The sequence below is a fragment of the Mus pahari genome, chromosome 21 (genome assembly GCF_900095145.1).
Source record: "Mus pahari chromosome 21, PAHARI_EIJ_v1.1, whole genome shotgun sequence".
NCBI lineage: Eukaryota > Metazoa > Chordata > Mammalia > Rodentia > Muridae > Mus > Mus pahari.
The window spans coordinates 33069190-33084427 of NC_034610.1; the positions used below are offsets into that span (position 1 = coordinate 33069190).

Here is a 15238-nt window from a genome sequence, read left to right on the forward strand (position 1 = left end):
CCACCCCACCCCACCCCAAAAAAATCAAAACCAGCAAGCAGAAAGGGGGAAGCAATGACAACAAAACCCGAAAAAAACCTTCTTTCCTATTTGTTGGAACGGCCCGCCTGCCACATCCCAGCCACCCCTTCCACCTCTCCCAAGCTCCTTCTGAGAGCTCGAGAGGCAAGGTTGAGGACAGCCCCGCATTTCTCCAAAGAGACAAGGGAAAAAGCTGACCTTTACAGCCATGCAGTACGGTCCATATTCCCCAGCATCCCATTCCATTTTTGCGGCGATCCAAATGTGCTCTGGCCCAGCTGTTTTCCCTCAAGTATCAAACATTACAGGGGGGTGGGGAGGGGAATCTCTCTCCATAGCAGTGACCCAGGCTAAAAACAATCCTTTCCTTGTGAACAGAACGAGGGCTTCATTTCCAAGTCCAGTCCAACATTCAGTATGCAACTTCCTCGGCTCTATCTGTTCAAACTGTGAAAACGCAAAAGAGGTTTCCCACTGGAGCAGCGCCTTACACGCTGCAGCGGCCAGCTGGGGGCTTGGACCTTTTGGGAGTACCGGAGCCTCAGCACACCCGGTCCAGCTAATCCTGCACATCCTGACAACAGTGTCCCCTCTTGTCCTCGCGCAGGGAGGGAGATGACTCGATCGCCCCTCCCCAACAAGACGAAAACGAGCAGCAGTGAGACCACTGAGGGCACTTTCCCCCAAGAAAAGCCCTCCCTCCTCTCAATTTTATAGGCAATCAAATAGGCAAATAAGAGAAAAGCACAAAAGGGGAGGGGTTGGGACCATATGGATGACTTAGAAATGGTGCATGCTGGGAATGCACAGGCGCTTTTCCCAGTGCAAGGCAGTACTCTCTTCTGGATAAACTTGGTCCGCTTTCCTTGGCGATCACAGCATAGAGGCGCTGTACTTCCTTCCTGTATGCAAACAATTTACCCACTGATGATTAATTAGTATAAACCCCTCAGCAAATCATCAGACTGGGGTAGTCTTTGGTCTTCCTGTCTGTGAAGTAAATCAGTGTCTATGTCCAGCTTCTCTAAAATTCCTAGAAAAATACTGCTTGCAGATTCACAACTAAAGCTGCCTACTGTTCAGATGGAGAGGTGGCTCAGTGATTAAATAGCACTGGCTGCTCTTCCAGAGGACCGGGGTTCAATTCCCAGCTCCCATATGGAGTTCACAATTGTGTGTAAGTCCAGTTCCACGGGATCTGGCATCTTTACACACACATATACAGGCAGACAACACTAACGCACATAAAATAAAATTAAAATTAAAAACGTTGCCCACTGTCTACTTGACAAACTAGAAGGAAATAAGAACCAGCCCCTCCCCCATCTCACTAAGGGAAACAGGCAGTTGTATTGAACAATTAGTATTAGTGCACTAAGCTGAAAGGTGTAAGATAAAAAAAAAAAAAAAAAAAAAAAAAGGAAGTTTAGCTGCTCCAAATACAAAATGATACCATCTGGTTTAAATTTCATTTTTACTTTGTTGAATTGCTGACGTGTAAGGAAATAAAATGGTCAGCGCGGCCAACTAAAGGCATGAGAACTTGGTTACCCTCAGCCGGGTCATGAGCACCTGAATAAGTCACCGTGCCCTGATTTCGTGCAACTGTTTCAAAATACTGTGTCTTCCCATTGCCTTTCAGGTATCAGCGATTCAAAGAGAAGAACTAACCTTACACTTCACCGGGTCTCTGTGTATCACTCCTACCCCCCTAAAAACAAACCCAGGCTAAGTATCTAACCTTGACATTGCAAGTTCTGGAGTCAAGTCAAAGCTGAAATAAGCATCAACTGCATGCACTTAGATAGGGAGCTAGAGCATGAGATCAAACTCTGACGTGTCAATATGCTCCATCGTGAGTTTGTGGGGTAGTGGCTGCTGGTGACTTGTGTACTGGGGAAAGGTGTGGACAAGAGCATACAAAGAACAGAATAGAGAATCGGTAACACAAAAAATCTTCCACAGAGACACAGAGGAGGCGTAGAGACAGAAAAGGTGCAGTTTTGTGAGCTTTCCAGGAAGGAACGGAAGTGGTCACATCAGATCATGAGACTGAAAGCCAACATCCTTGCCTCACAGGACCTTCCTTCCCTCTGCCTGGATCCCTCAACTGGTTTCACATGCCTACTTTTTGAGGAACAGGAGCTCTTGAGAACTTTACATTGATGGTACTTGGATCTTTCTAACTCCGTAGAGGTCCTGGGAGTGTCGGTCACTGACAAACCACAAGCCATAGCAACTAAGGACTTCCTCTGCAGTATCACGCTTTGGACCCTAGGCAGGCAGCAAGCCATTGAAGAAATGCTTGCTTGTTCGGTTTATCTTTTTAATTACAAGAGTCCTCTGTGGTCAGCATGGGGGGTATTTGAGTTCTACAGTGAGCCTTTGAGACACTCTTTATGGATGAGTAGGGTCAACTTCTGGATTCGAGTGCCAGGGAAAAGATCTGTGACATATTTGTCTTTTTTAAAAAATATTTTTTTCTTAAAGATTTATTGACTTTATGTATGTGAGTACACTGTTGCTGTCTTCAGACACACCAGAAGAGGGCATCGGATGCCCATTACAGATGGTTGTGAGCCACCATGTGGTTGCTGGGAATTGAATTCAGGACCACTGGAAGAGCAGTCAGTGCTCTTAATCACTGAGCCATCTCTCCAGCTGGACATATTTGCCTTTAAGAAATTCTCTCCAGCTGTTTTCAGATAAAGACACAAATGACTGCATTTCTTCTAAACTGAGTAATAAATTCTTCACTGTGTATTTCGCACTCAAATAAATATGTGTTATTTTCTAAATGCTGAAAGTAGCATGGCATGATATATGTATATATAATATGTATGTCATATATGTATATATATATGCCACATCTTTTATTCAAATTGACTATCATAAAAGAGAGTTTGAGAATCTCTTAAATTAAGAATCATTAAAAATATGTGTACATAATATTAAAATTTACATATTTTTGAGATAGCATTGATAAACAGAAAATAAATGGGTTTGTAGACTATAAAGGATTTCTACTTTATATATAAATGATTCTAAGAAAAGGGCTCATAACCAACACAGATTCACATAAAACAAAACAAAAGCATAGAAGCATATGCTCACACATATTCATATGCTCACACATATTCATATGCTCACACATATTCATATGCTCACACATATTCATATGCTCACACATATTCAAACATTTCTCCATCTTGGTCTCCTGCACCTCTAAATCAGAGTTTATTACATCTTACTAAAGTAAACTTAGGTTTGACCATCTTATAAACAAGAAGGCGACTCCGTCAGCTTTATCTGCCCCCATCCTAAACCATCCTGAGAAAAAAGGGTGACCCCCACCAAAAGACGTGCAAATACATGCAGTATTGTAAACAGAAACATTTCACTTCTAAGCTTTCTGCTGCAGATTTCTTTCCACCAGAAAACCCATATGGCTCAAGTTTTAATTACTTTGGCTAATGCTATATGTAGTAATTCTGTGGTGAATGCCTAAGTGTTTCATTTCTGGTTTCCATAGCAACATTACATCAGCTTGCAGACAGCTGGCTCCACAGTTTTAAACCATAACAAATTGACCAAGCCAAGGCACAAAACTATAGCTGCTTTAAAGAGATAGCAAGTCCTTCGGCTGCTAGGCACTGACTGAAGAGTCTATGGGGCCATTTGGCACGGATAGGAGGGTGGAGCCTCCTTTCTTCCCAGCTTCTCTTGGAACAAGTGCATCCTTTGACACATCTGTGATGTCCTAATGGGAAAAGCCACGGAGCCAGCGTGGAGAACTTTTTATAACACAACTACACGCAATATGATCGGGGGGGGGGGGGAGGAACAAAATTAATCACATCTGTAAATAAGATTTGTGTGCTGGCGTACACTGCTTATCCTAAGCCTGTCACTGCTGCCCGAACAGATCCTTCACTGCTCCTTATAACAAACAGTTCTGGGATGTGCAGAATACATGGTTTCTAAAAGTTTAGTGGCACGGTAGCAAGGGATGTGACGAATAAATGGTAGTCCACATTTGCAAGGAACAATTAGATCCTTGGGGGGACCACACGAGACCATCTTGAGCACAGGGTTACAGTTTGCCTTGCTGGCTCCAAATTCGAGACGCACTATCACAGTGAACAATCAGAACAACCAGACTCAGTCACCTTATCCTCCCTCCACGCAGTGAGACAACATCATACGATATTTAAACCTTTCTGAGAAGTATTTTTCAATTGCAAATATATTTGCTTGGGAAAAAAAATCATACAACAGTTTTGTTTGAACTTAGTCCATAAAAAGACACACATACACACACACACACACACACACACACACACACACACACACACCTCAACTTCTATGGCCACGCTGTCATTACATTAATTGTAAACGTTATGAGACGAAAGACGGTTGGTTGTAGATTTACTTAAAGCGATGCCGGATGCTCACGGAGCAGCTCCAGCTTATGCTTGCTCATTCTTTCTTAGTCTCAAAATAATGTTTTGCATTCTCCAAAAGTTATGTATGGCGGCTGGGTGAATGGGCTGGGTGACAATGCTCGGGGGTAGAAGGCAGGTTAGTAGCTAGAAGGAGAAATGCAGATCTAGAGAAATCGAAGAAGCCACGAAAGTTGCTTCCTAAGCAGAAGTGAGCAGAAAGCCTTTTTCTTGGAGCAACAGAAAAGTTTTGCTTTCACACAAAAACAAAAACAAACAAACAAACAAAAAAAACCATTCATCAACTTACCGGCTTCGGCATTTAGCAGGCGTAAGGGGTAGTTTTTGCAAAGACGAAGTAGGTGCCCCCTTCCCCCTCCCCACGCAGAGCAAACCCCACTCTTGATCCGTCAGCCCTGAAATCTCCAAGTAGGACCAGGCACCACTCCCACGAGCATGTTCTCCGTAGTTACATGATCGGGCAGGCTCTCCCAGTCACGGCCCAACATCTGACGAAGAGCACCAGGACACTGACTGGATTCAATTAGCCTCTCTCTGCCTGCTGCCCGATCCCCCGGTCGCTTGCTAACTGTATAACTTGTAAGAAAGGCATAAGTCATCAGCTCTAAGCAAATCTCCTATTCACCACAAGGAAAAAAGGGAGTGTTGTGCATGGCCAACAATCCCTGTTTTCACTGAGGAAGGCTCCCTGACCTCCTGCTGGCCTCCAGTTCCTTAATTACTGTCTATGGAATTCCAGAGAAAGAAAGAAAAGAAAGAAAGAACGCGAGAATCTGAGCGAATCTGGGACAGAGGGCTAACCCTTCCGAGTGACTGAACTCTAAAACAGATCGCTTCTGCAGATGGGCTTCCAAACGCTCCCTGAGGGGAGTGGTCACGATTGAAAGTGGACACCTTTCCAGGGCTATTTTTGAAATTACTATTGTGGAGCTTGTGATTCTGGTTTTTCTCCCTGACTTTATCACTTTCTCTCTCCCTCCCCATTCTTCCCCCCCACCCCCTTTCTGTTTTAATAGCCAGAGTAAATGTAGGCGATTTCCCCTTTCCTGGGGCTTCTAAAACTGTCTCCCCAAATTGTTCCGACCATCATTTCAGGGCAGCTGAGTTCCCGGGCATTCTGGAACAGCGAGCCTGGGGACTATGTCACAAGATGATTGTTTAATTTCCTTGGGGAGTCCCGGGGGAGCACCAGGCACATGCTGTAACTGAAACAGAACATGGGCTAAACGAGACAGAGCTGGAAAAAACGGAAGAAGTCTCCATGACGTGCGGCGTGGCTCTTTCCCGTGGCTCACCTCACCGAGTTAACCCACTGTGCGGTTTGCCCTAATCACCTCGAGCTGCCTCTTCCATCATGAGGGTCTTCCTTATCCATCTCTTTAGAGGCGGATACAGATACACAACACAGATAAAACACCTGGCAGCCTAGAGCTCACCATGAGTGCCAACCTCTGTCTCCTTAAGATAGAAGAAGGTCTTTTGGGAGGAAGTCTAGGGCTTACTTAAAGGGGGGGGGGACATTTGAGACCCGAAGCTCACAAAGGGAAGGTCCCGCTTTGCCCAGAGTCTCCATTTTAGCTGGCAGCCTGGCAGCCCATCTTTCCCATTTGCTGGGTCCCTCACCTGCTCCCCTCCCCTCCCTTCCCTCCCCTAGAAAGCATTTACCCCATGCCCCTCCCCTCCAAGTCCGCGGGTTCCAGAAGACTCGCGTCTACTTTTAATGAAACTTCCTCTTTTTCCTGCCACAAGGATTCGCCATAGCTTCCCCTGTACGGCCCAGTTCCCCAGATCACAAACCAATTCTCCCAAAGCCGGTGGCTTCACTGCCCACCACTGGCATTTCAGGGCCACAGACCACACCAATGGTGGCAGCTGAGTTTTGGATGAAGTACGGTCGGCTCTGGCATTCAGCAAGCACCATGCCCACAATCCATGAAATGGGTTCAGGCATGACCCCTTTCTCAAATAGGAAGGGCAAGGTAGCAAGTGGGACCCTGTGGGTCTGTGCTGTGGAACTAGCTGAGGTTCATTTCAAAGTAACTCTTAGCTGATCATCTTAGCTGACGATGGTCCTAGGATTCCTAAATGTCACTTTGGTTTGATGACATCTTACAGTGCGGATGGTGTTCCTAGAGTTCAGCAGTGTCTATTACCTAGGCGTCTTCTATTGGGTACTGACTGGAGGGCAGGCAGAATCCATTTTACTTTTATAAATGGCTCTTTTGCGTGTTATGGACACAGCAAGGCCAAGAAGGCCCATAGAGCTGGAGGCACAATGACAGACATTTGGGCTTCGGTGACACTGGATGCTAAGATGCAGAGAAGGCTGGGGGAGCATAGGAACCAGGGCTCTGCAGTTCAGCAGGCACGGCTGGGTTCAGATCTCCATCCTCCACTGGGAAGAGCTCAGGCATGCGTGTTACTCTCTCTTGTTTCTAGAACTGGCCGTGGGATCTAGGGAGGAGAGATGGTGATCCCTTTATATGAAGCCTGGCGCCTGGCAGAGTGGGAGGCACGGAAGCTTGGACTGATGGAGACACCGTGAAGAGGGCAGAGGGAAGAGACATCACTGGACTTCCCTCCCCCACAGCAGTCCAGCCACGGCCAGCTCCTCGGGCCGTTCACGAGGATGAGCCAGAGAACTGAGTTTAACCATCCCTTCATACGCCTCTGCCCCCCACCTCTCAGAGGGAAAGCCTAGCATTTATAGAGCGAATGTGGGGTTCCATGTGGGACACAGCATGGATCTGCCTTTCAGAAAACAGGAAACTCCGTGGGGACCAAGGTCTGGTATAGTCTCCTGACCAGGATATACTGCGCCTGCTCACAGCAAGCCACTCCGAGTGTCTGCCTATGGCAATCCCTCTAGGAACAGGAACGTACCGGCCACACAACACAGCTGCTATCCTTCACCTCACATCAGAGCAAACGCTCAACCTACAGACTGGGCCACATCGACCAAAGAAAATGCTTGGTTCTTGAAAAACACCCCCTACAGTCTTGCTTTCTTGACAGTGGACTTGAACCTAGCTAAGCACGGCAGGTGTGCAGATGGGCTCGCATTCACATTTGGAATGTCTGAAGTTGATGCTAAGGAACTATCAGTTAAGTCTTAGGACAGGGTGCACACAAAGCCTTGCCTTGGGACATGGAACCACATGGTCACATCCCTTCCCCTCCTTACAGTTAAGAGTGTGCTCTGCTCTGCTCCACTGTACAGATGCTCTGTGGAAAGGGCCTCCCAGAGGATCTGCCTCTCATCCTCTACCTCCTCAGAGAAACTCAAGTGCCCCGGGTTGTGGGTGCTCACACATCACCGAGTTTGCCAGACACTCATTTAACAACGCCTCTGTCCACCCATCGTGGGGTTGGGGGACCTTCTAGCCTTCCCTTTCATTGCCTTAGCTTATGTGGCTGCATAGCCACCTAGACAAGCTTTATCCAGAGCAGCAGCTCTCAACCTGTGGGTTGTGACCCTCCCTCCCACCAGGGGTGGCATATTAGGTCTCCTGAACACCAGATATTTACATTACGATTCCTATCCGTAGCGAAAATACAGTTGTGAAGTAGCAATGCAATAATTTTATGGCTGGGGTCACCACACCATGAGGAACTGTATTGATATTGAAGGGGCACAGCATAGGAAGGCTGAGAACCACTGATTTAGAGACTTGGCATATGCACCTTCATCACTCTATTATCTGGTCCCTTGCTGAGCATCACAATGAGCGCAGTCATGGTCACTTACAGAGCTATACTTGAGTAACACTTTCTATTTCACACGACAATTAAAACTTTGCAAAATGCAAAACCACACAGGAAGAAATGACCCGTATCCTCATGTTAAGAAAAATTGGTAGCGTTTTTTTGACCTCTCAAATCCTCCGGCCCCGCCACATACACACAGTGATATATAATCCCAGTGACACAAAGGGTCCTAAAAACCATTCCTGACCATTGCTTTACTTTGTTGATGAAGAGAATCCCATCCCTTCCCTCTGGCACCTCTTGTGGTTTTCTTTAGAACAACAGTTTTCAAAATGTGGGTTGTGATCCACTTTGGGGAATCAAATGATCCTTAGACCACCATTGGAAAACACAGATATTTCCATTATGATTCACAACAGTAGCAAAATTACAGTTATGAACTAGCAACAAAAATAATTTTATGATTGGGGGGTCACCACAATGTGAGGAACTGTATTAAATAAAGGGCCTCAGCATTAGGGAGGTTGAGAACCACTGTTTTAGATACTTCTTAAGTCATGTGTACTTCTTAAATTTTAAAAGAAAAATACATGGAAATTTTTTTCCATGTCAACAAATGCTCTTCCAATAGGGTACGCCAACATATTAGTGGTTTAACAGCACGCATTCTGTCACAGAAGTATGTTGTCATTTACTTAAGCAATGTGCGTGTCACTGGACATTTGAATGTCTCCAACATAAACCAATTCAGATGCATAGCATGACAAAATTTATTAATATGTCTAGTGCAGTCTTTTTCTCTGAACGGATGGTTGGATTTTAGAATTGAAGGGTTTTTAAAAATGTGCACATCTGCAAGGCTTTTGACACCCATTGCAACTTACTCAGAAGCAATGTGTTGTCTTAACTATATTCCCCATCATTACCAGTGCCACAAGTTTTTTCTTTTTTTCTACTTAGATAAATAAAACTTAAATCTATCTTGATGCTACATAGGTATTTCTTGATTGGAATGAATGAATGAATGAGTGAACTGATGGAAAGAACTCAGAAGAACATGAAGTATCAACATGACTAGGAAGCAGCCTCTAAACTTACAAAGGTCAAAGGACAAGAAAGTCCAGTGAGGAAAAGCTCGAGGGAGGCCCTGAAGCATGATGGTTAATACAGGTCAGGTATGATGGCCTCGTCCCTGGGATGGAGAAAAGATCTGCACACGGGACCGTGCACCTCAGCTATGGAAACTGAAATGTGTGTTAGTGGCTGGTTAACACCAGTTATGGGTTTCAGGGCACATCCATGTTCATACATGACCTAGAAGTTAGTCTTGTGATGGTCCCAAAGCCATAATTCACTGTCCACTCTGACCTCAGAGGCTTGCCTATCTAGTTGGATAAAGCAGAGTTCAGCTGATGTCACTGTATAAACAACATGTGACACCAATCAACGGCAGCTTCTGGTCCCCCCTTCTCTGAGCTGGATTTCATCACCTCTCCACCATGTCCGGTCTCCTTCCATGGTCCAAGCAGTGATGTATTCAGGATCCCTCCCTACCTTAGGGCTACATCCTGGCTCTGCCTGGATACACTCAAAATTTTCCCAACACTTGAGGACCGAGCCATGTTGGGTCATGGCAGGGACCTTTAGGTCACTGTTATCATGGTAATCTTTATGTTTATAAAGAGAAAAAATATTAGCCTCGCTGAGTTCATAGCAAGCCTGTTCAACTTAAATCTTACAACTTCATAAGACATGAAGCACACTGTGCCTGACATCCTACTCTATTACAAAGAAGCCAGGCAAGGAGGAGATCCATCTGTTTAGTAAGAAATATTTTACTCATTAGAGAGTGACATCATTGCCCTCTGAAATTAGGAGAATTTTGTCAGCAGATGGGGGGAAAAAATAAGATCCCATTCTCCTCCCAAAGGTACCGTGCAACGCTGAAATAAGCACTCTGGCAGCTTCCAAATTAACTAGTTGTCGCTAAACTTGAGGAAAGGGGAAACGGAGGAGGAGGAGGAAGAAGAGGAGAAGGAGGAGGAGGAAGCAATGGAAAAAGAGAAGATAATTATAGGAGACTTTTATTTGGAAAAAGTATGTGGGAATTTGAAGTAACATTACTATCCCCTGGAGAAAAAGGACTGTCAGCACTTAATTCATTTTAAAAACTTTAAAAATTAATAGGCGGCCCAGTGGAACGCAAGTGGATGTTGCCGTCTACAGTGTACTTGCTCAGTTCTGTCTCCTAAACTCAAGAACATGGAATTACTTTTAACCACCCTCAAAACAATGTGCTACCATCTTTTTCCCAAAGGAGGAGGGGGGAAAAAAGATCAAGAGTCCTACCACCAAACCTAGAGCGACTCTGAGCCCAAGAAGCCAACCTCCTCCAAAGCTACAAGCTCCCTGGAAGCAGAGAAAAGGTTTTTCCTCCTTCCCCTGGAGGTGGGAGGGATGGAGGAAGGCGACTGACTTCCTCTCCATATGTAAAAGCCTTGGGTGACTTTTCTGCATGTTGTCATTCCCTTCACAGGTCAGGGGGACCGGCTGTTGATATGAAGTAGCTGAAGGTCACAAGTGAAAGGACCAAGAAGGACCTAGGAAGCCAGCAGCAATCGTAGACCGCCCTTGTGAGAGGCTGGGGGGGGGGGGGACACCCAATGCACATCAATGATGTGAGACACCCTACAGATTCTGGCAAACTCTCCCGACCCCCTGCCCCGCACATCCCCAAGAGCCCCAGGCTCTCATGCAGCCCCCGTGCCAAGGGAGCCGGCTGACTCAGAACAGCGCTGCCAAGTGGGACAATCACACATGAACTGGAAAGTCCAGTGTTCATTCCCGAAGCGCTAAGTCTCCTCAGAGACTGGGTGTGTTGCAAAGTCACATTGCTTTGGCATCTCAGGCTACTGACTCATAGTTCAGGCACAGTGACTTCTCAGGACAGGGCTGTCTAACAACTTAGTCTAGGCACATGACAATGCAGAAACACAGAGAGCCCAAGGAATCTAGTAGGCACAGAAGGAGGGTATAGAGACCCACCTATGCCACTGGGCCAGCAGGCGAGCCCATGTCATTCCTAAAGTCACAATCTGTGTATCTATTTGGTTTCATCTATAGAATTAATAAGAAGTAGCTTTGATGCAAGTTCCAAGCTAAAGGATCCAGGCTGAATGCCTATCTTTAGGTAGGTAGGTAGGTAGGTAGGTAGGTAGGTAGGTAGGTAGGTAGATAGATAGATAGATAGATAGATAGATAGATAGATAGATAGATAGGTAGGTAGATAGGTAGATAGATAGGTAGATAGATAAGATCATTAGCTCTGAGGAGGTTGGTTGTCTCAGTGAATTAGCAAAACCATCAGGATACAATTGCTGAACACTGAACTACTGGATAGCCTTTTCAGAGAGATCAGAAAAGTGACCAGCCTCCTCTGCCAAAACAGTGTTAGAGCCCAGCAACAAGCAAAGAAAGGTTCATGCATTAACACTTAGAAACTGCATGGCCAAGGTAAGCGACAAATCATCAAAGTTCCCTCCCACTTTAAAAAAAAAAAACAAAAAAAAAACAAAACAGACAAGCCAACAGCAGAGACTTCATAGCACACCATCTGAAAAAGAAACTGTTCCCGACTCGTTTTTTTTCAAGACTCAGGAACAGTGGACATGAACTGGGAATCGGTGAGTGACAGACGGTCAGCTGATCACGGAGCTGCCTAATCAGTACTAAGCCCCTGGAACTCACTAGAATGGTAGACTTGAATAAAGACAGGGTGGCTCTGCTGCCATGCAGCAACGGGTGTGAGCTGTGACAGAGCTGGGGGCGGAAGGAAGTCCAGTACCCGGATGCCCAGGGAGACCACATTCTGTCACTTATGGGGCTGTCCATCCAGAGGCAGCAACGGCCACACAACTGGACTACCCAAGAGAGACCTCAGCTGTATATTGGAAGAACTGGGATGGGGGTAGGGGAGAGCTATTGTTACACAAACATAACACTCCTGACATCAGCCCCAGTACAAAATGGGACTAGAGTCACCTCCGTGCGATCAGGTTGGGAAAACATGTATGACAGCTGCTTAAAATTCCAGTTGCTTCACTGTGTGAACTAGGTTAAGGGGCTGGAGTAAACGCACTTACTTCTCCTGAAGAGAACTCAGGTTCAGTTCCCATCACCCACGCAGCAGCTTGCAACTGTCTGTACTTCCCATTTCAAGGGCTCTGTCTGAGGCCCTCTGCTGGCTTCCCTGGGCATCACGCACACACGGGGCACAGACTTAGGCGCAGACAAGCACTTGAACACATACATTTTTTTAAAAAAAAATTTTTTAAATAATAATTTCAGTCATGAATTTAATTAAACGAAACCTCAGAGATGGCACACACAGATGACACAACTTTAAAAGAAACAGATGTAAGGAAATAAAAAGCCAAAGCCAGTTACAAAATCAACTTGTTAGGAAGAGGGGCCCAAGAATACCGTGTACCCCCTTAGAAGTCAAAATACAAAGAGCTCCATACCATGTAAGTTATTTTTTCTCCTACTTCGCCTGATTGAAAACCTCCAGCTCTTCACCTTGAACCCTGCCGCGCCCCTTACCTGACACACACTTCTCTTTTATCACCATTTGTATCAGGCACCATCCTTGGGAAAGCCTCTGAGGGTAGGGAGGGGGTGGCGGGAGGGGAGGGGGCAGAGGGAGGGGAGGGACTTCCATTGTGTGACTGGCACCTTTCCGTATGTTACCCATGGTCCACAGCCGTGTGATCCATCTGTCTCTTTTTTTCCAACCACAAACTCATTGGGAATAAAGAACTGGTGCACAGCACAGCCTTGATAAATATTTGCCCAATGGGTGATTAGAGGAATGCCCAAGATGGTATTACTTCATCTACATTCTGGGTCAAATGGGCAACAGGGCAGACGAATCACATAGTTTTCGGAACCAATTATGCAATGCGCTTAGCTTTATACAACTAACAGTACACCATCAGGACCACCGGAGGGCGTGGCGTGACACAGAGAAGGGAAAGTGGGGCTCAGAAGAGGGCAGAGGAATATTTTCAGTGGCTATTATTCTGTACAATTAGGATTTGGCTCTGCTAAATACCGCTTTCCCATTCAAAACCCCGGGTTCAACCTCCAGGACCCACATGGTTTTATTTATTTATTTTTGCTTTCCAAATGAGTGTCATTGTCTGCTGCTGACTGCAGTTCTGAGAGTTTTGGTATAATGGGTAATTATGATGACAGAGTTCAAACGCACCATAAACAAGCGATGGGCGGCCTGTGCCTTCAATGAACTGGCTCTGCACCCAGCTTCTTGGATCCTGCCTCTGAGTCCTGTTCATGAACCACAAGAAGGCCTTGTGGCCCAATAAACAAGGCTTGGCACTGGGGCAAATGACTTAATGAAGGGCAGAGATGTGACGAATCAATAACACTGGACAATGATGGACATCATCTTTATCTTCAAACTCCCTGAAGTCGTTCCCTCCAGCGGAGAGAGGAAGGGCTATTGCAAATCTAAATGCCAAACCCTGACCCATATTAGATTTTATCTGCACTTGGATATAACCAGCTAGTGGAATTAATGTGGTATATCTCATCTGGTAGCTGCGCATTAGGCTGGACAAATGAAGCTTCATTTGTATAGGTCAAAAGCTATCTATATCTCTAATGTTATAGATTTCCACCCGAGAAACAAGAGACCAAACTGCATTAAAAGGCTATCTTAAGTTTAAAAAGATCTCTTTACAAATAGACACCATCGGAATATGTCATGCTTGGGCACTCTGTCAGTATTTGTTTGTATTCACGTGGCCCTTGATACACTGAGGCGGGTCCCCACAAACAATTGGAAACAAAGGTGTCCCTGGTTCATTTGCAGAGAACCAACCCAACCGGCAGTTATGTATGATTTCTGGGACTCGGATGAGGATTCCCTCCACTTAGGAGAGAGCAAGATCATATACTAAACCCAACAGCCTGTAAGACCATCTCCCTGTCATTACCTGCTTCCTCCTTCCTTCCAAGTGCCGCTGGACTCACACCCAGCCTGAATAGCAGAGCAGAGTCCGAAGGCATTGGTGAGCTTTCCCAACTGGGCTACTGACATGTACACACAGTGGCATGGACAAAAATGGCACTGGATGGAGGACTCAAACATTTCATCGACGACGGCGGTGGACAGAAAGGACGGGTGATCTTCCCACGGAGTAACTAAAGGTGACGACACCCATCGGGATTGATTGCTCGGCGCCATTCACACTCACGGGGCACACTGGGTTGGCTGATCTAGGAAAGAGACTGAAGCACAAAGATGGCTGCTCTGCCCCAGAGGCAGAGCTGACAGGACATGGGGTCCAGATCTCACATCTGACTCACGTCTCCGCTTCCCCAGCCCTGCGCCTACCCACACAGGGTGAATGCTGGCTTCCAGGTCTGCAGAGGCTAGTACCTCCTTCTTGTCTAACTTGATTTCTTCATGGTGATCTTAAGGGACTCGTTAAACACATGCCTCAGACTTTGGCCCTGGTCCCGGGGAGAAGGCTGGGAATGGGAGGGGAACAGTGCTGAGTAGAGACCAGGAAGTGGGGAAATGAACAACAGGAAGTCACCTCAGCAGCCCCCACCCCCACGTTTAAACCACTTGGAATTTGGAGCAAATTCTTAATTCTCACAAACCCACTCACTGTGGGGCTAGGAAGACAGGTCAGCCAGTAGATGTAAGGCTCACACAAACCTGAGGATCTGGGTTCAATGTTCGTGGCCCACAAAACAAACAAACAAAAGCAACCAGACAAACAAGAACAAACCAGGCAGAGGTGGCAAGTAGCAAGATGGGAGGCAGAGATGGGAGAATGACCTGGAAGCGCTGTGGCCAGCGAGCCTGGAGTGCTACACAGTGTAGCAGCACGGATAAGAGAGACATTGCTCACAAGGGAAAAGTCAAGAATCAACTTCCTGCCGGGCAGTGGTGGCACAAGCCTTTAATCCCAGCATGCGGGAGGCAGAGGCAGGTGGATTTCTGAGTTCGAGGC

General features: G+C 46.2%; 1 protein-coding gene across 5 annotated transcripts in view; it reads right to left on the reverse strand.

Annotated features, from left to right (window-relative positions):
* Positions 1–15238, reverse strand: part of Sash1 (SAM and SH3 domain containing 1) — a 227095-nt gene that overhangs the window by 31883 nt on the left and 179974 nt on the right. The window contains exon 1 of one of the 5 annotated variants that reach the window (XM_021221084.2): positions 4774–5208. The exons of 3 other annotated variants lie outside the window; for them this stretch is intronic. In XM_021221084.2, coding sequence (XP_021076743.1) covers positions 4774–4785 — 12 coding nt within the window. In that variant the 5' untranslated portion in view covers positions 4786–5208. Of the gene's footprint in view, positions 1–4773; positions 5209–15238 lie in introns of those variants that run through there. One more of the 5 variants, XM_021221085.2, reaches the window with a different exon arrangement.